Source organism: Egretta garzetta, unplaced genomic scaffold (assembly GCF_000687185.1).
Source record: "Egretta garzetta isolate BGI_Z169 unplaced genomic scaffold, ASM68718v1 scaffold55, whole genome shotgun sequence".
Taxonomy (NCBI): Eukaryota; Metazoa; Chordata; class Aves; order Pelecaniformes; family Ardeidae; genus Egretta; species Egretta garzetta.
The window spans coordinates 555,952-581,437 of NW_009259863.1; the positions used below are offsets into that span (position 1 = coordinate 555,952).

General features: G+C 36.6%; 1 protein-coding gene across 1 annotated transcript in view; it reads right to left on the reverse strand.

Moving 5' to 3' along the window:
- ADGRB3 (adhesion G protein-coupled receptor B3) overlaps positions 1-25,486 on the reverse strand; it is a 477,601-nt gene that overhangs the window by 9,572 nt on the left and 442,543 nt on the right. The window contains exons 23-28 of the mRNA XM_009640074.2: positions 24,965-25,063; positions 23,675-23,846; positions 16,727-16,822; positions 15,333-15,372; positions 12,278-12,921; positions 1,023-1,058 (exon numbers count right to left, since the gene is read on the reverse strand). Of these exons, the coding sequence (XP_009638369.1) occupies positions 1,023-1,058; positions 12,278-12,921; positions 15,333-15,372; positions 16,727-16,822; positions 23,675-23,846; positions 24,965-25,063 (1,087 nt within the window). The remainder of the gene's footprint in view (positions 1-1,022; positions 1,059-12,277; positions 12,922-15,332; positions 15,373-16,726; positions 16,823-23,674; positions 23,847-24,964; positions 25,064-25,486) is intronic.

Consider the following 25,486-nt stretch of genomic DNA (forward strand, 5'->3'; position numbering starts at 1 on the left):
TTCTGCCTCTTTCTTTTCTACAGACTAGAATCTGAAATCTGAAAGTACATGCACTGTGCTTACAGCCCCAAAATAATAAAAAATGCTTTTGTTTGCAAATGCAAACAGACAGGGTGATTTTTAAAGTTATGGTTTATATATTCTGATCACTGGATGTTAAAGTTTAGCCTGAGATCTGTAGGTTCCATACAAATATTATGATTGTTCAACTTCTCTGGAGACACACATAATTAATTATATCAAACTATTAACATGCGTTAACAGACAACCTATGCAAAAACCCCAAATACATAAATTATTAACATCCCTTTGAAAACTAACTGCTGTATTTCTTCTGGTAGAGAGTAGAGGAAAAAAACCCTCAAATTATCAAAACTCTGAGAGACTTAATCATACTGACTGAGATAGAACAAAATGGTCATTAACTAACGCAACCAGACCTTCTCATTCAATGGGGTCCAAGCCTGAAATTGTAGATATCCAACCTAAAGAACCTTACATGAACTTGATTTTTTATATAGCATGTGATCCATAAGCTTTGGCAACTGCAGCACTTCATCATTCAAAATTTGACACATTGGATGTGAAATTCATATGCCAGTAAATTAGTATTGAAGAAAGAGAGATAGAGATTGAGAATCTCTTAAACAAAACAACCTTCTGTGACAGTGTGGCCTGTCCTACAGGAGTGTCACTGGTTTTCAATAGCTAGATAGTCAGCAGAACAAAAAAAAAAAAAAAAAAGAAAAAAGAAAAAACAGATGAAAATGAAGAGGCAGAGAATTTAAAAACTGAAACTATGATGGTTAATATTGCAATATGACAGTTTGATCTCAGAGTATTTTACAAACAAGTTGCACCAAAGTAGTTTTAATGAATTGCTTGTCATGTTCTGTACAGTACCAGTTGAACAACCCTATGACATCTACTATGTCAGAAGATTAAAATCTGCTAAATGAACACTTCACATTTACTTTTAGGAAAATACTTTTAATAACCAGGAATAATTCAGTAAAACTTACTTCAAAGTCAAGGTCCGAATAACGTGATTTTCTTCTCTATTAAGCAGTAAAAAAGAAAGAAAAAAGAGGTTGCATTAACAAGGGGACTATTCACCAAATCATATTAATGACTCTAAATAACAGTCTTGTTTTCCTATCAGATATATATTAGGTATTCTGTGAGAGGTTGTAGATTTTATCTTGATAATTTAAGATTAATGTATGATTTTGCATACAATTTATTAGACCAGTATCATATTATTTTCTGTGAAGTAAACCAGACTGCATTTCACTGGGATGCAAAATGTGCATGTAATTTGCATGTAATTGAACTGTTGGTGTATAAAATATGCCTATTTCTATACTTCCGCTGGTATTTCCAAATTACCATCACATTTATACTTTTTACACAGCTATCTATATGTACCTATGATTTGGATTTTTATAGGTATACAGCAATTTATTCTTTCCTACATCAGGCTTACATTGGTACAACTCCATTGATTTTGATGGAATAACTGATAGCAAAATCAAGCCAAAGTCATCTAAACTTTCCATAGCTTCAGCTTGTTTGTTTGCAATGACAATCTGGATGGAGAAAGCAATGATTTTGTTTTACACTTATGAAAAATCTGATTCAAAGCATCTGATATAAAGCAAGAATGATTTACTAGTGAAGTAATCACTTGTATACAATGCAACAGAAAATGATTGCTTAGAGATATCATAAATAATTTAGCACAGAGTTTTTTACAGATTCTAAATGACACCAATTATAAACTCAAATTATATCAGAAAGAACCAGAAATATTATAAAGAAGAGATACAAATATCTTTTTTCTCCTAAGGTTGGAAACTGAATGGCTTGCAATAGACTAAAGAGATGTTGAAACAGCGGTTGGAAGAGCTGAAAAAAAGAGTGCAAAGTGCATGTGAATGGAAAGGAAAAATACATTCCCCTTCAGGAAGGAGAATTAAAGGAAAAGAAAAGTACCCTAAGAAAAGAAAAAGGCTTGCTGCTATAATTTAACCCTAATTTTTGTGGGAGGATAAGATAGCTTTAAGTCATGGTGGACGAACCTTTTCAAATCGCACCTAATTTCTGCAGTGAGAGAGAAATCAAACCCATTAAGTCAAGATGAATAATGTTACTGACTTCATTAGACTTTGATTTTATTTGGTTTAACAAGCATGAAGGTTTTAGTAAGCTGTAATGTTTTTTGCAATTGAAAGAAATAATTTTACAAGTCTTTCAGTTGTGGAAAGCACAAAATGTTTGGTCTCTAAGCCCTTGATAATACCACTTTGTGACATATGGCCTGGTTTTGTGGTAAAATTTCAATGCTCCAATCCACAATAATATGAGGAAGATTGCTGTAATGCTGTTGACACACTCTGATGCCTAAAGAGCTGGGAGGCAATATAAAAGAATGGTCTATAATACAGTTAAAACAACCACTAACAACAAGCTTTGGACAAGCTATCTTTAATCAGCAAGGCTTGATTTAACCTAGCACACTTTAAAAAGAATATTTAAAAATAAATTAAACAATTCTGCAAAAATAAGTATCATGAAAATATGGAAACAACAAAGGTCTTGGAAGTAAGAAAAATATGAGGATGTTATGCTCAAATTCTTAAAGTAGCTAAATTCTTACTTCTCACTCATATTAACGGGACCATGGTACAAGTGTACCTTTCACATAGGCCTTTGTCATTCCACGGGAAATCTGCACCTGAAGAAATCTATGTATTTCTAACAAGGAAGGATCTATTTTTAAGGTGCAATTAGAGCACATCTACCACCATAAAGGCTCTCTGTACAAGAAACTTGTACAGCAGATAGTAAGGTGAAGTTTACAGGAATAGCTTTGAAAAATGTTTGAAAAAGCTATTTTTAAACTACAATTCAGTAATAAACCTGTTATCATTGAACCATCTCACTGAGAACCCTAGGTGAAAACATGGGAAATCTAGGAAGAAAGGTACACTTTGCTAGATACTGTGATTTATAAAATTCAAGCATTTGTATTTTCTCTTAAGTCTGCTTGACCACGGTGAAAATATTCCTGGCATAGCTGGATTATTAGATTCTGCAGCCAGACAACTCTATCACTGTTTACATGGTAAAAAGACATATCTAATAGACTGCAACATATTTAACTGTGCTATTGTCAGAAAGAGGTAACTATTGCAATTTTGCTGTTAGATCACACCAGTTATGTGCAAACAGGTCATACCAGAGGTTTATCTCAGTGAGGATTTTTCTAGGGCTAAACAAGAATCTCTCGCAAACACATTTATTTTAAACTTATATAGTAAAGGACATCTGTTCTGTGCTTGTGCTTCACTTTTTTCTATGGCTGCATACAGTGAAATACAGCATGAGTGCTTTCAGAGCCTATTCTCCGAAGACATAAAAAGAATGCAACTGCCACAGGTCCTAACAGTAGGAGTGAAGTTCTGCAAGTGTGTGAAAAACAAAGGGTGCTGGTTATGAATGTGATCCTGTATCACTGAAAGTCATCTGCAGTATTGTCACTGACACCACTAGGTACACGACCAGGTTCTGCTGGCTACTACATCGTTGCCTTGAAATGGCTGCAGCGTTATTTTTTGAGAGCGGGAGCATATTCAGAAGCATGAAGCCACTGGCAATCTTGATTTATGAGGATGGAAGTTTCCTTCAGTCCCAGTTGGAAGTTGTCATTTTACTAAATACCCCTAGTTTCTGTATGATATGCAACAAGCTTAAAACATGCAAATCACAACTGTGATTGTATACATACATTTTTCTTAAGTGATGTTTACTTGTTGTGTCTCTTTTGGCTGAGAGAAATGGGTTTCCCACACACACCTAAATGCTTTCAGAAGTCAAACATCTGGCTCATTCTCCAATTTAAATCAATGAAAGCCAGCAGCTGAGTGAAGTGGAGTAAGAGGAAAAAATATCTCTTACATCAAATGAGCTGCTGAACTGGTCACACCAGTATGTTTCTTGTCAAAATGCTGTTCCTTTTACCCACCTGCAAAACTGAGAATGATTTTAGCCATCGAAAAAATTAGTCTGGAAGCTGGTGAATAAAAAACAACTGTAAAGGATAATATATATGGTTTGCTTCATTTAGTATTTTGTATTTGACCAGGTTCTGCAGTGATGCTTCAGGAAAGCTACACAGAAGGGCACGTATAAAGTGACATTTCTGCTGCAATATCCTCCCTAGTTCTTCAGTAGTTTAGGAATTTCCTTGGGAGCAGCTGACTCTGTTGAGCTTAATAACACCTTTTTACATTATTCTGTTAGTCTAATGATGTTTTAGAATTATTCCTAATTTTGACATCCAAAATGTGCTGAGGTAGTGAATTCCACAATTTAAATATGTATAACATGACACAGGAAATCATGTTGTTCTTCCCTTTGCCATTTCCTTTGATGCTCCTGTTTTTCTGTTATAAGAAATACAAATAATCATTCTCTCTTCACTATGCAGTCATGTGCTCTCCAAGCTGAAGAGCCCTAATGTTGGAGACCTCCAAGAGTAAATAATCAAAGGGGTGCCTAAAAAGTCGAAGACTCATCCAATTACTCAGCATCAGGGAGTTATCTGGGATAATTCTGAAAAAGCCGAGGGCTATGGGTAACTGAACTGCAATCCATGCACAATTAAAAATGCTGCAAAAAAAAGGGGTCAAGTCTCCATTTAAATAGGAAAGGGTATGAATAGCCCTTTCTGAAAAACTCCAGTGAGTTGCGTTGGTGCTCTACACTGACAGAAGCCAAATCATGCCTGTAAACTGGGGAGATTTCAGAGAAGAGCAGCAAAAAGTACTTTTAAAGAATTAATGACATTAGATCAAGAGGAAATAATAGAAGAGTGATACAGCTTGTTTAAACTTTGGCTCTGGAAGAGGAGCACAGAGGTTGTTCAGAAACCTTAGAAGGAAATAAACACTGATAAACAAAGCTGGTATGAGAAAAATCTGAATAGTTGTAATGCAGAAAAAATAGAAGAAGAAAAAGGAAATTTCAGAGATGCTGTTGGGAATAAAGAAAGTTTATATAACTACAAAATAATCTTTTAAGGGAAACAGTGGAAACACCTCACTCTAGTCTTGAAAGTGAATTTTGAATATGTATTAGAGAAATACATTGTAGAAAATGTTCTTTCGTTGGTAGAAAAGATGATCTGAAAATTTTTTTTCCATCTCTGACTTCTACAGCTCTTTGATCTTAATTGATAAATCTCTGCAGTAGTAATTTACTTTAAATCAATTTTACTTTGTGCTAATCATGTATAGCTTCTCTGTAATTCCAGAGAAACTTTAAACTCTGCTCACTGAGGGGCAAAAATAGAATACACCATGCACTAACTTGCTGGCACCAGGAAAGAGCTGCTCTCACTAAATGACTAATAAAATCCCTCTCTGTCTCTGTAAAACCATAAATGCCTGGTTTTCTCCTTATTCTAGCCTGGATTACACCACTACCTGATTAATTACATGAGATACTCCTGAAGATATATTGCATTGTGCAAAGTATAATTGAAACCAGAGATAGGATATTATAGCGAGGACTATAACCATGCTTCCATTAATATAAAGCCTTATTATCAGCAGTTTATAATTCACTGTGAGATTAGATTTGACATACAAGATCTTAGGCTGGGGAGGACTTTTTTCCCTGAGCAAAATTAAAGGAAAATCTTTTTTGGCTCTCAGAGATATGAAAGTGGAATGGGGATAGACAGTTTCGATATAAAATGCCTTTTGTGTGTATATAACTGCGCTGCCCCCCTCCCCCCCCTCCGCCTTAGTTTCTGAATAGAAGATTATGTTGGCTATTAGTTCATAACATAAGATAGACATAAAGCAAGTAAACTTTCATGAAAATGTGGATTAGCTCTTTCATGTGGGAATTTTAAGTCTTCAAAATTTTCTAGCAAATTTAGCACATCAACACACAGCACAAACATAACTTCAGAGATCTCAATTAAAACTGTTCTGGCAAATTATTGTGGTTTGTTGCTCCCTTTTTTTTATAGGGTAACCTGCATTTTTATTTACTCCATCAACCAAAATCACTTTGTTTCTGTTTCTGAAGGCTTCATAATATTGACTAAAATTTCAGTTCTTTACATCTTCAGTTACTAGAATCAACTCTACCTGATTTTACCCCCACTCCTGTAGGGTAACATAAAAATAGGCTGCATCCTTCTCTGAAGTCAGAGGAATATAAGACTCATTCAAGTGAAAGAAAGAGAGGGTTGTTATAGGGCTAGACTTCATTTCGCTGAGAGTCACAAAACTGGCAAGAACTGTCTCCACAGATTACTGAAGAATGAAATGCGGAATGAGAGGGAGAGAAATCTGAGAAACAGAATGCCTGAGAATAAATGCAATGTGGAAACGTGATAAAGAGAAATTCCTGTGGTGCTCGTCCCTCTTTTTTGTCCTTTCTCTCTCTCTCTTCTTTTTACTTCTTGTATCATAAATCAAGATGACTTCACACCATTTTGCTTTTGTTCTGCCTGATGCTCTAGCACTTTATTGACAAGATTGACTGTTTTAACTGTGTATTTCTTCTTTCCTATTCTACCTCCTTTCCTGATGCTTTTATTTCATTCTTCCTATAACTCTCATTTTAGGCTTCTCCATTTCTGCCATCTTTTCCTTTTTTTTTTTTTAGCATGTATGCCTTTCTCTTTTCTCCTCTTTATCTATGCCTTTACTTTTAGTTTGCACTTCACTGTGGATCTCTTTATTTTCTCAGCTGTAATTCCTTTTAGTTCCTATGGCCCCACTTCAGCGATTTGGCCAAGGAGCTCTGGATTTGACTTTCTTTGAATGTATTATGAGCTCTCATGAATGAATACAGAAGGATTATTTTGGTCACACACAACCAGCTTCCCATCTAAGGGTTTTATGTCTTTCTCCACATAAAGATCTCATAGCAGAAACTGAGACAGAAAACTAAAGAAGAAAGATATGAGACTGGGAAGAGAATTCCAGTCCTTTACATGACAAAAAGTTTGGGAAGTCCTTTTCTTCCTATTCTTATAAAGCAGATGCTCTTTTCCCCCTTTAATAAATGTTTCTGTTGCCTGTCTGCATGCCCTTCCTCTTATAAAAGTTAAAAGTCTTTGCCTCTTTCAGCTTTTTTTTCCATTTCTGCTCACACTACACTAACCCTAGTTCCCTGGAAAGAACCTGTCATTCTTCCACAAAGGTAACGATGCAAATCTCCTCGCATAGTCAGGCAGCAGGTATCTACTCCCTCTTGCATTCAATTTGCACAATAAAAAGAACAGAATTATCCTGGAGATATGTTGCACAGATCAGCTTCTTCCTCTGCATTTAAACCTCCTAACCTTTCCTTGCATCTAAGTGGCTGGGAATGCACTACTTCACTTCAAAGTAATTTCATTTTAATGAGCACACCACTCTGAGTGTACATTTTCAAAACAAAAACCATTACAAAAGAGTGTATTGAGAGTGCTTTCTTCATTAAAATCAAACCACTTTGAACTGAAGAAGTGCAGTCCAAGCCACTCTGATGCCAAGGTAGCAAAACCAGTTGTAATCCATGCATATAAGGGATGTGCAGGAGATTAGCCAGATGTTCAATTACTCCTAAGAAACTCCGTGATGTACTAATATGCCTGCCTGTGCCTACGATTGCATGAGTATTGTTGGGTACATACCAAATAAAATAAAAAAATCACTGACTTGCACATTAGGAATCTGCATATCCTCAAATTTATACTTATTTGGGCAATACTTGTATGTAAATATTATGGCATTCACAGGCTATCTTTTGAAAGCTGAAATTCTTCCATATATATTAAAGCATTTGATGGTTCTCAGTTATGCGTTTGCTTGAGAAAAAAACATGTAGACATAAAAACTAGAAGGAAGTTTGTGACACACTGTAGGATTCATCTGACTAAATTTAGGACATCAACATTTTTGATGTTTATGTCTGAACTACTCATTCTGGCTTCCTCTATGGCACCTGAAGAAAGACTCTTGCACTGAGGACATGTGATTTGCTTCATGCTGGGGCAGATGTCTAAAAGTGGCCTAAAAGTGCATATTTCTTTCCATTGACTCTAAAGGGGAGTCAGATGTGAAAAGCTCTTTTTCCATATCAGAAGGGGAATGCCTACATCTAGATATCTAATGTTAGGTGTGATGGATCCTCCCTGCAGAGTTAAAAGTCAGGACATACATGCTTGTGCTGATATTATAGTATCATCCAACTCCAATGATCATAATGAATATAAAGTCTGAATAAAAGAGAACATGAAAAAGACCTGACATTTCAGCCTTCACTTTTAATAGCTTTGGGGTTTTGGCTGTTTATATAAACTTCTAAACTATTTGAATAGACACATATTGTTCTAAGGGCTGATTGTCTCTTGGAATATGCAAAATACAAAAAATAATTGATTTCATGAACTAAGGAAGGTAAAGATGTTACTCAAAAGCTAATTTTTCCAAACGTATTGAATTCTTTGAATGATAATACATATATTCCTGCAAACTGGTTCCTTGAAACGCAATACTCTAGTGTTTCACTAGTAAGGTGGAAATGAAATTTAAAAGAAATAATTTTATTTTACTTAAGGCTTATGTTTTCCAAAGTGTCCTCTAATTCTTCTGGCTCAGTTTTATGGCCACAAAGACTAGCATCTACCATAAAATAAGTGGAAAAGAAAGAACTCTTGGATGTACATCAATACATTGTGTTTTACTTGGTGTCCAGCTGCACAGTTATGCCTGCAGTATTTTTGTGACTAGAGGTGTTTGTGGGTTCATAATTACACTTCTGAAATCAGAAGCTGGCTTGGATCTTGGCTGAAAATGCATCACATGACATCTTAAGGCATTTTGATAACATGATAAATTCTCCATCCACTGTGTAAGCTATTCCCATTATTATGTTCTTAATAATTACTGAACTTAAATTTTTTTTAAAAAAGAAACAATTGTGTTAACACAGGACACCACTGCCTAAGTGAATTTCAGTTACATGTTAGGTGATAATTTATGTATAATTACAGGATAAAAATAATACTAGTATACTAATTCCAGAGAAAGCACCTGGAAACAGAAAGTGGAAAGCAGTGGAGGAACCCAGCTTCCTGTACTCTGCAGAAGACACAAAAGGAGACTTCTACCACATGTCTTGGGACACCTCTGTTTCTTCAGAGAAATGAATGGGGAACTGGCCCTTTAGAGCAGAAAACCATGTGCTTTTGTGTTGGACTTCGAGTGGGAGAGCGCTGATAGGAGAGGGGGGCTTCCTACTGCTCAGGATCTTCTCTTTTATAGGTGGTCTAGTCATGCTCTGTCTGGAAAAACACAGGCAGAATGATCTTGAATGTCCTGCCGCAGGTTTTGCTGCTCCATAGTGTCTGATAAAGCTTTGTCTTTTGAAAGGTCTTGAAATCTTATAAAATTACATTGTACTGGACATCAAAAATGTTTTGAAAAAAATCCCTTGCACTCCCTTCTTTGTTGTGTTTTTGGCAGCAATAAAAGTTAATCCAGCTGGCCAGTTCTAGCCAACAGCATTTGGGGACTTCACCTCAACCCTTGCTTCTTACAAACTGCATACATAAAAACACCATCACATTCTTTATCTGTCTGGTTGTGTTTATCTGGATCTGCTTGAGACTCTGATTTTCTTCTATGTATAATTTTTTTCATGTTCCTATCTTCAATTCATTGCAGCACATCCTTATCAAAAGATGAAGTAATGCTATATAATCAAGTAGTGTTGAGAACCACAAAGACAGACACAAAAGCCAAAACAGTTCCTTTCATTTCTGATCTGCTCTAATATCTGTTTTTTTCCTAATACATGGAATTATGCTGGCTTTGGTTAGGTTTAATAACATAAATGTTTACGGCTTTCTGAACCGAAATACAGCTTTCTAAACCTAATAGGTTTACCAAGTTAGAAGAGACTAAATATTTGCTATCAGATTTTATTATATTTTACTACATTTTCTACTACATACCAAGTCATTTCCTCTGAGCATAAAAATGATATACAGAACAGTGATTCAGATTTGGTGTCTGCATCCTATCTTAGAGGTAAACTTAAAATATGGTACAAATACCACTTAAAAATTAACTCTAAAGGAACAGTACATTATACTTGTAGATTTTCAGGTACATTTTCCAAAGTGGCCTCAGGAACTGGAATTCTGTGTAAGATGAAGTAATTATTGTCCCAGTTTTTACAACTTAACTAAGGTCTCCTTTTTTAGGTCCCTAGATGGCCTTTGTCAGCAATGGAAAGAAAGAGGCATCACCAGAGAATAATTTAGACCTCCAGTGGAGCGGATGGTATGGTGGCAGGTATGTCTGTCTTTCCAAGGAATTATGAACCTTCCCTAGATATCTCACCCATATGTCTAATCTTAACTGGGCTGGATTTCAGTTTCTATATCTGATAAAAAGTATCTGAAAGATGGTATTGTGGATAGGTAGGAGAGGCTATTGCTGGAAGGTGACCTCAGCTACCCTGCTTCTGGGGTTGCATTAAATTGGAGAACTCCTGTGCACCACCTAAGAGCTATTAACTAATATACCTGAGCTGAGGGCACTAACTTCTTTAATGATACAATCTTCTTTAACGATGTTTAGCCTGGAGAAAAGGAGGCTGAGGGGAGACCTTATCACCCTCTACAACTACCTGAAAGGAGGTTGTAGTGAGGTGGGTGTTGGTCTCTTCCCCCTGGTAACAAGGGGAAATGGCCTCAAGTAGCACCAGGGCAGGTTTAGGTTAGACACTAGGAAAAATTTCTTCACTGAAAGCATTCTCAGGCACTGGAACGGGCTGCCCAGGGAAGTGATCAAGTCACTGTCCCTGGAAGTATTTAAAAGACGGATAGATGAGGTGCTTAGGGACATGGTTTAGTGGTGGGATGGCAGGGTTAGGTTAACGGTTGGGCTTGATGGCCTTAAAGGTCTTTTCCAACCTAAATGATTCTATGATTCTGTGATGATAAACTTCCTTTGAAACAGCCTGTCTGTCTAAGCACTGAGTGGGCAAACATTTACACTAGCTTTTAGAAATAATTTTGAAAATTTTTCCCAAGATTATACATATTCACTTTAATGACAAACAAAAAGTGGATACTATTTGATTACTTGCAAAGCCTCACATTGCATTTTTCAATTTTTTTCAGTTAAATTGTGTCCTGTAAAAAGAAGTACACACATAATAGAATAGGCATGAAAAATATTTCACTTCCAAATTTGTAAAGGCATCTCTTGAAAAGAAACTAATTTCTGATCTGCCCAAACTTTCCAGTCGATCCACACATAAAACCTCAACTCCATTTTAAAAGATATATGCATAAGTATCCCCTGTTTATGAAGTGTCAGCTACAGTTCTGTGTCTAACAACTGAAAAATCAGGTATTTTCTGTTTCCCTGCACAGACGGGTTCAAACATTGTAGAATAATAATAGCTAATGGCTTCAACTTTGCACATGCAGTAGATTTTTTTTTTCCATCTGTAATTTTTTTCAGAGAATGAGTGTGTACCATATTTTTCTCATTTGTCTTTTTCTTTCCCAAATTCTTTCCCAATTTCCAAATGCTGTGTTTCATAATATTGGAAATGCTGGTGAAATTGTAGTAATGAACAGAATCCCTTTTAAAGACTTTTCAGTTCACTTTTGCAATCTGAGTGGAATCTAGGACATTCCACATGAAGTCCACCTGTATCTATTGTACACCTCAGTTGTACCGATGCCTCACGCACATGCAAACAAAACTAAATCAGTAAATGGTGAACTACTGGATGAAAGAATCCAAGATTTATACTAGTGAGAGCAGAATCAGATCTATCGTATCTGAGACAGGTATGATTGTTAGCAATAAAACGGCAAATATTTTCAACAACATGTGCTTGCAGGTAGGGTCAATGATTATCACTTGTATAGAAGGAATAGTTTTTCTTCTCATACCAACACAGTATTTTCCAGTGGACTTTACCTGGTAGGTTGCAAAATCCTTTGCACTCGTGTGGAATGTTAAATCTGCAGAGACATGGACTGTCTCTGAAACTTTAATCTTGTTTTCTAGGTATAAACACTTCTGATAACAAGAGAAATATGAACAGCAGTGTATGATCCCAAATGATAATTTATACTGAATTAAAATGTTAGCTTCACCCCTTAGACACAAGACACAATTTATTGTCTTATCATATAATTAGAACAACACAGCATGCAATTTGTTTATGCACCACTGACCTCTAAAGAGCTCATTGATATTGTGGATCCAGTTTCACTTCTTGATAATCCTGCATTGTCGTCCAGCTCTGAGGCAATGAAGTTCTTCACTGCTGTGCGGGGCTCAAATGGTAAATTCTGCATATGTTCTTGGGTGGGAAGATGCTGGTCTAAATTGATATTAAATTGGTCCATTACAGAGGGATTCATATTGAACTCTGGATTAACTTTGTAGTGCAACAGCCTTTCATGAGGCAACGTATCCATGCCTATATTCATTTTGCTCTCATCTTTCAGTGATGGCTGGGTATTTACTGAGCCCCGGGGCATGACTATATAGTCGCTTTCTATCATCCGTTCTTGAGGATGAACTATGTCCATATCCGCACCTCTCAAATTATCATCAGTGCATAAGTACACAGTCCTCCGCAACTCGCTGTTGTCTTTTTTCAAACACTGGTTGGCCAGTTCACTCATACTCATAGGCATGTGGAGACCTGTTGGTTGCTGGATGATGACTTTGGAGATGATGTTTCCAGGCAAGGTAGAATAGCTCATTCCTTCAGGGTTTGGTCCCTTCTCCTCCTCTTCATCATTTAGTGAAATTCTAGAAAGTGTTCCTGTTATAGTAGCTGCTCTGCAAGGTCCAATGTCTTTATGCAGAACTGTGGGTCAGAGAACAGAATTCTTACAACATGAAACCATGTCTGCCTAACACCTGCTTTTTCTTGTGGCTTTATTTAGCAGCGCTCCCCTTACCAGTGCATCTTCTTAGCTCTTTGTCTATCCATTTAATAACTTTTATTTTGTAAATATTTTTGGAAGGTTTGGGTTTTTTTTTTTTAAATCAACATCTCTTAATCTATCGTGTATAACTGACACAGATCTCCGACTAAGCCTCAGTCATTTATATAAATTAAAAACACTCCTTCATTTTTTCCTACTGCCTTGTCTAGATCTTAGATGACCTACAGCTTAAGCAAAAGCCTGCCATGTGGAACTCGATTAAGGGTTTTCCAAAAAAATACACAATGACATCTGCACAGCCATTATTAACCTCCTGGAAAATGTCAAACAGATTGTAAGGCAGAATAATTTTGTCAGTCTATTGTAATGACCGACCATAAGATTATAACTATGAACATGTGTCCCTAAGCTCCGAAGTGCTCCTTTTCACTGACTTTTTAAAATTCTTCTGTGTTAAATAATTTTTTAAATAAAAATGACAAAAAAATAACCACGTTGGGAAGAAATTCCATCGGTATAAGAAAGACATATTTTCCTGCATCTGAAAAGGTTATAAAGAATATAAATATGTCTCATAAAACAGTTATAATCCACTTTTTGTGTAGGTCCAGACCTTCCTGGTCAAGGTTGTAGCAACATCCAGCAATTTTTTGTTGGGGCCAAGCTCCACGTGTAAAAGTTATTGATCCTGTCATAGAATACAAAATTTGCAGGAGCACTGAAGGATGCATTCCAAAGCAAAGCATCTATTCAATCACAATTACTGATCTTAAAAATTAAATATGTCTATAATTCAACACTTGTAATGAAAGAAAAAGCATAGATAGTAAAAAAAAAAAAAAACCAAAGTAAGCAATTGCTGGGCTTATTCCAGCTGGGTGCAAGGATTTTCTTGTCCCAGTTGAAAATGTTTTAATTCACACCAGTGCTAGTTTGTGCAATAAAACCCATCCCACAGGCTGAGATAGTAAAACAACTTGAAGTATCTCAGGTATCTCAGATTTACATCCCTTTTGGTAGCCTGAGGGTTCTGATGACCCAGATCCCCCAGTACGTGTCAGTTCACTGCCATATTCTACAACAAGCAGCTCATAGGGCATCCCACTTTCCTACCTCACTATTCTTAAATCTTCCCTTAGAAAAAACTCAGTTTAAATGTTTAACTAGTAAAGCCTGTTCATAACTGTATTCAAAGTCCATCTCCTTAAGGATGCCTCTGACAAGGCCCTCCATACTTCAGAGCTGTGTTGGCAGAAGCAAGAAGTAGGAGCTACACAGACTGATGCTGGACTTCTGTCTGCGTTCAATAGCGACAGATGTGCATTTTCATTACAATGTACTATCCTGCTCCCTTCAAAATACGTGTGCATATTAAAACTAATCTATATGGAAGAGCTATTACCATATTGCAAGAAACTGAACCGGCAGATTTTAAAGGTGGAAAACTGGAAACTCAAACTTTACCTTAATGAGATCAGCCTTCTTGGCTCCCCCTATAGCCAGCAAAGAGGGACAGTGTCCTCCAAGTGGGTGATGCAGAACAGCTAAGTCAGGCTTCTGCCCTGATTCACCCTGTGGAGAGGACACCCTCTCTTTCTTTCTTTCTTTCTTTCTCTCTTCATTGAAAACTGAGGGTGTCTAGGCAGGACTGCCTCCCCAGGAAAAATTTTCCTCCTAGTTTTAAAAATTTCTATAGGGTTTAAATGGTCATTTAGTTTACACTGTATTTTATTTAAGCAAGGTTAGCAAATAAATTGCTTAAAATGTGTTGGTTTTAATATGTGGCAAGAGACATAGTTGACTAATTAAAGATCACACTACTAAAATATCTTAAAGCCCCCCCAATTTGTTCCAGTAAAGTGGAATCAAATTCCATTTTCCTGATACCATGTTGCTTAAGCTACTGTTGATTTCACTTCGAGTCTTAAAAAACTTACCCGCTTCAACACCAGTTGATGCACCCTTCATATACATAACTGTTAAGATACACTATATTTTTTTTTTTTTTTTGATAACAAAATAACTGTTTCATGTTTGCTTGTATACCAGAGCAAGGAAAGTTTTTTGTTTTAAGACTGATCTTCTTTCCAAAACCATTTGCCTTCTAATAGACAATCACATCTTTGGCTGCTTCCCAACCGCTGAACTCTCTAGCAAGTGGCTTTTGTAAGAAAATGAAAGAAATGTATTTGTACAGTGCCTTCACTTTTCTATTTACATTTATAAATACGTGCTGTAAAAAATTAAACCCTGATATTTTTCACTTGTTCACAAGAAACTAGTAAAATACTTCGTTTTTGTTGACTAAATACTCTCTCAATGTTCTTACCTGACCGACAAGCAATGTCCACGTCCTTTTCAAAATCAGTCTGTAACAAGAACCAACGAAACAGGACAACTGTTATTAATTGAAAACTAAACCACAATATCTTTTTGCCAACTAGCGCTTCCAAAATGTCCTACTTACAGAGTCATAGTCTCTTAAAAGTGGTTTCTTGTTGCTGAGAAGGTGAAGTGTATTGTTTTACAACAGCAGAGCTTTACAAAGTTTCCTAAAGTATAACTGGGTGGTTTTCAAAGTATGCTGCCTGACCAGAAAAAATAAAATAAAATAGGTGGAAGTAGAGTATATAATTTAATAAAACGATACAGTGTATAGTTTTTTATGTATATGGAAGAGTAACTTCTATATCTCATTGAAGGATCATCTTTAAGGAAGTTTTCATAGTAATGTTATAAACAGAAGTATGGAAAACAGCCTGCAATACAAATTACTGTGAATAAGTGTAATCCAATTAGTCCACCCTGTCTAAAACTTTGTTATGAAGTGGCTATTTGTTATATAACTTTCTGTCCATCCTTGCTACTAATGTAATCACACAAACTTTGCACTCCCTGAAAACAACTATTAATTATTTCATTGGGTAAAAGTGAATTGTAAGAGCTAAGAATGAATTTTAACAGTTGAAAATCCAAGCACACTTTTCCCAGTTAAACAGAACTATTTATCTTGTTAGAGAATTCAAGTAATTTTAAATTATATATTTGTTCCCACAAAAAGTTTAGTACATGAAAGATGTTTAATAAACCTGATCTCTTTCTTGCTTGTGAAGTCCAAACATTGGATTCTTTTCGAGTCATCAGTTTTGAAGGGCATCTGCTTGCTGAGCCTTGCATTTTTTAGGGCCTGATCCTATCCCCATTATAGTCAAAGACAAACTGTTGTTGAAAGTGAAGGGACCAATATTTTGTCTTAATATACTACCTAACAATATTAATAAATCCAAATTGGCATACTGAGCCACTCACTGTCTCCTTAATTCAAGTCACTAGATCGATTCACCCCTCTAGAATCTCTAGCACTTTCTCCTTATCTGACTTTTTCAAGGCCTCGTGGAGGGAAGACTCTCAAATGCATCAGTGCTCTTTATACCAACAGTAGAAAAAATCACGACATATTATTAGATTACTTTGTCTTATGTAATAATCATTTGTCACAAAGAACACCAGTGGAGGACACTAATTCACTGCGCTCCACTAAATGACCACACCAATAATTTAAAACTTGCTAAGAGATTTAAGCAGATAATGATCTAAACAGACTTATGCTTAAAAATGGTGTTAATATTTCAGCTGTGCATACTTGCCATGTACAATACTGTAAGTTTTTTCTTTTGGATAGGAACACAAAATTAATAGTCAAAGAAGAAAATAAAAGCTAACCATGATTTGAGCATGTCCATTAGGAAAAGAACTTGAAGAATCTGCATTGATTGGATCCTGGCAATTTCTCAGTCGACATCTGAATGCATCTTGAACCTGTGAAAACAATATCTTATACTGATTCCTGTGCAACATCATATACTCTACTCCTATTAAAGATTAAATTAAACTGTATGGAATACAGTGCATGACTTTTCTTTAGCATACTTAACAAATCAGAAGCAGTAAACATAAATTCTTATTTCTGCCATTTCTTACTTTTTCTATATTTTGTGGCTGCTACAAAGTCTGTCAGTTTATCACATCAAGACCATGGAATTAGAATTGCCTATGGACAGAATTAACTAACAGTCAGTGATGATCTGGTACTCAAGCCAAATATGTCTTGGGTGATAGTATTTGGCTTTGTCTTCTCATTCAGTTTGGTCTGATATCAGGATTAATAGATATACTATTAACCATTGCAAAATAAAATGTATCTTCTGCCAGATAAATGTAAGGTTCTTGAAAGACAGTTCTTTCAAGATACATTGAGCTCTCCTAATTATGCTTTAAAGAATAAGTCAGTTTGAAAGATGTTACTGATTCCAATCATAATCTCTAGCTCCATGAGGAGGGTCTCTCAGGCGTCTCTTCTAGGAGTAAAACTCTTTCAATCAATCAAGTAAATATCTTCAAGTGTGAGCACAACAAGAGAAGTGTACTGTTTGCATAGAATCTGGTTTCTTGAAACAAACAAAAAAAGGAACTGCTCAGAAAATTCTGTTTACCAATAGGATCCATGAGGTAAATTTGAAGGCTTGTCCCTAAAACACAAGTATATTTGAGGAATTATCTTTTCATAGGAAAGGATATTTATACTTTTATTTTGGGCAGAAATATGTCTAAAGAAATATTATTTTGCAACACTTCAGTCAGAAAGATGTGATTCAACAGAGAGGCACATTCAAAAGAAAAATGCAGTTCCTGTTTGCTGACAGTAGAATGCAAACACACTTTGCTGCTTTTTCACATGTACCACACTGAGGACAGCAAGGCAACTTTTGGAATGGAAAGTTTTAGAATGTGAATTTTCATTCCAGAATTGCAAGTGTCCATATTAACAACCTGATTGCAAGATGTGACTTGGAAAACAGGAACTTAGTTGGGTGACCTCCAATCAAAACAAACTAGTATCATTTCTTGTTTGAATATGAAAGTACTCTCAATGAAATGCCTACAAAATTCCACACTCCCTTTATTATCTGCAGAAATTACTTGATGTCTTATTCAGAATAATTAAAAGGGAGAAAATCGTATTCTACTCATGGACATTTTGTGAACAGCAGAAGAGGATAATTCATTAATTGTTGCTGATGAAAAGCTGTCCCCTTTCAATACACCATATTCTACTGCAGGCTGTTTAAGAGCTTTCACAAAAGGGAAAATGAAATGGAAAAAAAATACTTTTTGTAATTAGAAAGCATTATTTTAAAGTGCTTAACCCTTAGATGAGTAAGAGTGCTCTGCAGTCTTGATAAGTGACTGTTGCTTGATTTCAAAACACAAGGCTTCCAGTATGTGGTAATATGAAGTATGCTTGACCAGTATCATGACTCAGATTCTGATTTTCAGGCACTACCCTTGCTGTGGTTTTCCATGTGTTTGACATTAATTTAATTTGGCATCTCCCAGTTGTTGCAAATTTAATCCATGTTTTCTCTCACTTCACCAATGCTGAAGTCAGGCCACACATCAGAGGTTTATGCTCTTGGATAAGCACTGGCACAGTGATTTGACAAAAAAAATAAAATAAAAAATTCCTCTCTCCAAAGCATTCCCAGCTGTGCTGAATCTTGCCTCAAGCCTCATGATGCTTGACCCCAAAGCATTATTACTTCAGAACATACTGTGTGTTCTCACTCTGTGCAGTGGGCCTCCTTATTTTTGGGACTCTGTGTTCATGAAGCTTCCCCAGTTCAAATAGCTCCAGTGATCTCAATAATCTCATGTCCTACTTCCACTACCTTCTATATTGAAGTGGAGAATCTTGATGTTAGGATCCTCTGAAATGTGCATGTTTCTTACAATGTTTCTGAAGTGCAAGCAGCATATGATTTGAACATGTTAACAGAATGTCAAATCTAGCTGAATCCATCATATCGACATATGTTGCAACTTCTAGGTATCCTCACACAAGTCAGAAACAAAAAGGCTGAACTTTCTAAATACCAGCTTATTTTTCTAAACTGCTTGTTCAAACTTGTTGTTTGAGTATGTAAAAACTGTGTTGTCTTTACCTTTTCCTTTGAAACATAATCTTGTTTTTCCCCCTACCTTTTAACATCAAGCTACAAGGCTTTCTTAGAGCCAGGCAGAGCAGGAGAAACAGATGTGATGAACGTGCGGGTACCAGGGAAGTGGTTTCCTTAGCAACAGTAACCAATGCCAAGCTTTTATAACTTACCCTCTCCCTACTCATGTACTCTTAATTTTTCTCCTGCAGTACAGAAATGTGGGCTTTAGACGCCAATGATGCATTTAACCCAAATGGTCCCTAGCCAGCAGAGCACAGCAAAAGAATAAAAATACATGTGGGCTCCTCCCATTATCAGCATTAACGGGATTACTCAGTGTGATTCAATTTAACTTTAGAGCATCTCATGTTCAAGCAGGTCAGACAAACCATTTTGCTCTGATGGGGAAGCTTCAGCACTAACCTCTCCTATTATTCTCTGTTCTGTGACACATACCTCACCACCTCCGAATGCTCAATTGGGTATTTAAACAGCAAGAAGAGAAAAAAAATACTAGGCTCTCTAGAGTAAAGCAATAATAACGTAAAGCAATATACCTAGCTGTTACTTTGCATTTTTCTTTCCTAATTTCCAAATAGTCTATGAAAAGTCCCATGCTTAAGAAGTATAATATTTATCTTAGAAGTTAGGAAATGGGAATATAGAAAGATATACTGTCTTTCCAAAAGACCCTGAACTGTTGGAGGGCAGAAATAGACACATCATACCACTTAGTTCTCTTCTAGTTGTATGTCTTACTCAGTGAATGTCCCTGGCTTCTTAATGGAGCCCTTGTCACACAAGATCTTCAATATAGTATAGTAGAAAAGGTAAAAAATGTTTCCATCATTCATGTTTATGTCACTATAGATAACAGGAAAAAATTGGGCGTTTATATATATAATTGTAAAAGTCTGTGTCTTTTTGTAATGTAATGACAATAAAAGCACAGTAAAGCAGGGCTGTCCTCTGTTTGAATTTTGTGGTGATATATTCCACCTGATTTTTTTTTTTTTTCTGTCAGAATTGTTGTTTTGCCTGTGCTGGCATGCTATAAATATTAGATCAATCCTATAGACTATAACTGGACAGCTTTGTAGCTGTCATCAAGAGTGACAAATATGTTGGCGGGGTTTCCCTGACAAGCATGGGCCGAGCAAAGTGCTTTTGCAGACAACAGAAAGTAACAGACTATTATTTTAGCTGGGAGGTGCCCTGCGCAGTGCAAAGACTGCATTACACACTGTGCATGATGGCCTCTGTCTTGGCTTCTACTCACCTAAGGGTCTATGGAGCTAGAAAGCGAGAAAGCTCTAGAGCCGGATTGAAACATAATTTACTGGGGTTACATCTCTTTCTGTGTAGGAATTTGTCGCAGTGAAGAATTATGTCTTTGTTTCTGCAAACTGGTCCACGTAAGTGCAGACCATACACATTTTTGAAACAAAAATTGTTTCAAGTGCATCAACTTTTACTTCTTTGCTGTTCTTGAAGAAATTTCTATTCATTTTCTTTTCCCATATGAAAAAAAATTACCTTAATTAGTTCCTCAAGTGGTTTGCCCAGTTTACAATTTAAATCTGAAGGACTAAAGAAGATTCAATGTGTTCTGTCAAACAGAGTTCAAACAGCAGTATGCCTAGGCTTCTTTGTCTTCCACCATGACCACTGTCATCATCTTCACTGGAGATAATCTACAGATTAGTGAATAAGTCGTCTCTATATATTGACTTCTGCCTAAGTTGTCATGACTGAAGAAAAAACTCCTTCCCCTTTTTGATAAGGGATGACCTTATCAGATATAGGTGCTTTTGGGGCCTCATTGCAAAATCTCCTCATGAGGTTTTTTTTTTTTTAAATACCATATAGAGAGATTGATTATCTGTTTTATCAAATGCCTTTCTTCTAGAACTTCAGTGTTAGGACCAGGAGGTGTAACTGCCAAGACTGGCTTGCGGGAACAACTCCTTTAAGCAGTTAAATGAGGTAATCATTCTTTGCAGTTAGATGAGATTTATATATGTGATTTGCTAAAAGAACAGCGAATAAAATAAACCGCAACTAGCTGATTGCCTACACACAAACAATTAAGATTCTAAATTCCTGTATAAACATCTTTATAGGCGGATATTTTTGCATATTGCTTGCACTAGAACCAGCGAGTTAAAAGTGATTCACTTCAAGGTACCCTACAAATTTGAAAACTGGGTTTACTTATGGAAAAGACTAATTCCAGCTCTATGACCACAGTGCTACTGGTGAGTAGGGTCAGACAAGAATGTCTCCGTGAGATGTTCAGCAATATCAAAGTGTTCCCTGGAAATGAAGTATTTGCAGCAAATAGCTGTCATTAGAGTAGGGAACCTGTCTTGAATTCAAGGCTTAGGGCATTGTGGGAAGATGCCTCTTCAGTTTTGTCTTAAGCAGTCAAAATATTTTTTTTTCCAAATAAACTCCTGTATTACTGCACTGAGGCAAGTTTTAATGTCTGATTTTTTTTATTTATTTTTTTTATTTTATACAGTGCTATTCTATGTTACTTTTAGAATTTCTCATGGATTTTGGTCTGGTTTTTGACAAAATCAATGAGTGATAACCAAATATGTTTTGCAACCTCTTTGTATCCTCACAAAGGACACAAGGAAATGGAATTAGGACACAAGGAAATGGAATGAAGTTGCATCAGATTAAGAAAGTGCTTGGTCACTGGAACAGGCTCCCCAGGGAAGTGGTCACAGCACCAAGCCTGTCAGAGTTCAAGGAGCATCTGGACAATGCTCGTGGTCCTATGATTTAGGTTTAGGTAGTCCTGTGAGGATCAGGAAGTTGGACTTATAGATCCCTTCCAACTCGAGGTATTCTATGTTTCTATGATTCTGTGAAAGTTAATCCTGTTTATACTGCTTTGGTTTTGAAGGTTTCATCTGCAACCTTGAGCTCAAGATATATATTTTAAAATAAAAATGGTTCCTCGGGACAGTAAGTGGGAGGTGGTATGCCCTTTCCAGGCTAATTGATATATCCTAATGGAAATACAAATTTCAGAGACAGGAAGAGCAGTATGGAACTGCCATTCTTTCTACTGAAGAATTCAATTAAAAATAGTTGCAGTCTCACTATTTTATTAAAAGAATATGTGAAATGATGGCTTTCAGTTCTACAGATGAGAATACCCTCTTTCACAGATGTATATAATATGGGGAAAGAAAATGCTGTAGAAAATAAGGGGATAGCAAGGCAGTTCTACATAAAAGAGATTTATCTTTAGTATTATCTCTTATTCTGCATATATATTTATCCTAAACAAAAAAAAAAGAGAGAAATTAAAAAAAAAGAAAATATATTAAAGCAGGTGAACCCCTTCCTCTATGAAAGCTGATTAAGAAAAACAAGTTCATAGCCTCTAACAGCTTGAGTAAAGTGGGATAGAATCAGCACAATGGAAGGTGTTACTTTCTGCAAGATATTGATAAGATTTTTCCTTAAAAATTGGAAACGTAATTCTTTGATAAGATGATCATATATGTGTACAGTGTAGGATAGTGATATAAAGTTCATTCAAAGTGGCAGACTACTGAAAGATTGAAATAAATGATGTTGCTCATGATTTTTTTCATAAATATAGTGAGTTTCAATGTTTAAAGGGTGTGAATGGTGAAAAGACAAAACACTGTGTGAGATTCCTCAGTCTTCCATGAAACACCTTCCTGTTTTTTTTAGGCCTGAAGTGTTTTTTAATAAGTCTTGCCGATCACAAGGAACCATGCTACACAGCGTAATTGGGTTTATTGGTGTGGTAAATATCCTGAAGCTGACTATGGCTAACGCATAGGTATGCCAATAGACCAGGTTACTGCTCTCCAGTCCGGCTCTGCCTGCTCATTTTTGATACATGGTCTCACTACCACAGATCTGCTAGCAAAGCTGTTGTGTTGCAGCTCTCAAACCTATCTATCTCAATAAAAATGGAGGGTTAGTTAGCAGGTTAGGTAGGTTAGAGAAGCTGTCAACCAGAGCCAGGTTAAAGAGCACTTGTGTCATAGCTTTGACATCAGATTTCAGTGGTGATGAATTCTGTGGTGGGTGACACTGAGCTGTGAAGGGCAGGCCAGGGGTACTTGCTTTTCCTTGCTGTTCTTAAAGCATTCATCTGTCTTCATCCTCATTTCCCCAGTAACTTAAGCATGTTACCTTAAGTATGTACCTGAGTTTGTAGAACTGAAAGGTTAGATCTTCACAAACATAAGACCTCATCTCCTTGTGTCCTCTTTCAGGGACAGTATAAGCAGAAAACATTTTGTGTTTGAATCAATTTTAGAGACTGTAAAAATCTATAGCTTTTGTTCTTCAGGAAAAGAGCTTTCATGTAAGTATTGCCCTATACTCACAATATTGGGAAATCCTAACACTTAAAAATAAACTGAATTTGGGATTGATTACAAACCAGCTTTAACTAATTTGGTATAGTTTCATACTGAAACTGAAATTCTGCACCTGGAATTAACTGATCTTCTCCTTCTCTATTTTGCTTGTTCCTCTACATTTCACCACAAAATGCTTTTCTCTTTCTATGAAATATTCTTCTACAGAGCAAGCTGTATATAACATTAAAGAGCAATTGAGAGATTAACAGGAATACAGCCCTTTAGAAAACTGGGAAGCTATTCCTCACCTCCCTTCGGAGAATACAATGGACCATGACAATAACAAAGCCTTGTAATGAATCAAATACTGCAAAAAGTATCTGAAATAATATTGATCTTTTGTCTGTCATGGCCAGAACTGCAGACATCCAAGTCAAGGCCAGAAGTGGCAACACCACACAGGAACTCCAAAGGGATGCCCTATTGAAAGAAAGAGAAAAGCAGCACTGTAATATTGCAAAAAAAATGATTAAAAAATCACTATTAAAATAAAACATACTTAAGGATGGCACTTTATCAAGTTAACTTGAAAATCACAGACAAGAATGTAACAGTGTTGGTACTTTATGATCTAAAAAATATCCTGTATTCAGTTAATAAACACAGTTGCTTTTTTTTTTTTTTTAAAAAAGTTTTAAAATGTAGTGTTAATCCCAAAGCTGGCAAGAGAAATGGATGGGAGAGGAGAGGCGATGAGGAGAAGTTACCCAGAACCAAGCACTGGAACAGAGAGGATAATCCAGGAAAATGTGGCATGGGTTGCTCTGGAGGAAGGAGGAAGGAACCAGGAAGAAAGGCGGAAGAGGAGGAAGGGATAAAGGGGACAAAGGTGGACCTGTAGGAGCGAGGAAGACGCACATACACACAAGAAGAAAAATCACAGGCATTAAAATAACAGTGGAGATACCAGCTTGGTAGCACAAATTCCGGGCTGACACTTTTTCAGCTGGGTTACGTGAAAGGCCATCCCTTCCCCTTGCTCCCTGGTGCCTGTCCCCAGGCGCGGCTATGCCGCACTCCCACCCTGGACAAAGGGCAGCGGGGGAGCGCTGCTGGGATTTAGAAAGCACTACTCTGCCTAAAGTCAGAGAGGGGATTTTGGCAAACTACTTGGGGGCTTAACAAAGCGGATCCTCATCTTTAATGCGCTCAACACGGAAAAATCTTCCTATTACAGTGCCGTGCATACTGCTGCTGTCTAAAAGGAGAGAGGCATTTCAAACGAACACGTCTCCCACTTCCGAGGAGGCCAGCGTTGTATCCCAGCCCCCTGTAGGACAGGTCAGAAGTGGAGCGTCGCTTTCTCTTTTTTCACTTCGCAGCTTTCTTTGTGTTTGTTTTGAACTCTCCTGGCTGAACTGCCACAGTTTTGCCAGCAGTTTAGGTGGGAGAGACCGTCCCGTGCTGCTGTTAAAAAGTATTTAAATGTGCTCAGCACTCTATACAGTGTTAGCAAACACAGTTGTCATCATCAAACTATTGTCTCACATGCACTGTATAAGATTTGTAACAAGAAGATGTAAATGATCAGGACTAACATGGCATTACTGGCGGTGGTGGCTGACAAAGCTGTTGTTGAAACTACTCCACACTTGGCACATTTGAGCGTCAAACCGCTATGAGGCTCACTCATCTGACTGCAAACAAACAGAACACCCACAAAAAGAACAAAATATTGAATTGTCACCAAAAAACGTTGCTACTGAAATTTAGCTTTTAAATATGACGTCATGCAGAAAAAGTAAGTAGACTTATTCAGGATGAATGCTCTATGTTGTTGCAAAACTGTACTTTGTACTTTACATTATTGTTAGCTTTAAATATTAATGCTATGGGGCTTCATTTCATGCAGACTCTATTTCTTCCATTTAAGCTAAAGAAGGCCCCGTATGTCCAGTGATCAAAACTGCTCAGTACACTGAAGTAAACATAAGCACGTGCTAGGATAGACACACAAAGTGAAATCCCTCTATTCAGACCTGTTAAAAGACTTGTATCCAAAGTGGCTTGAGAAAGAGTAAAGGACACTTAAAGGAGGAATATGAAATATGTACAATTAC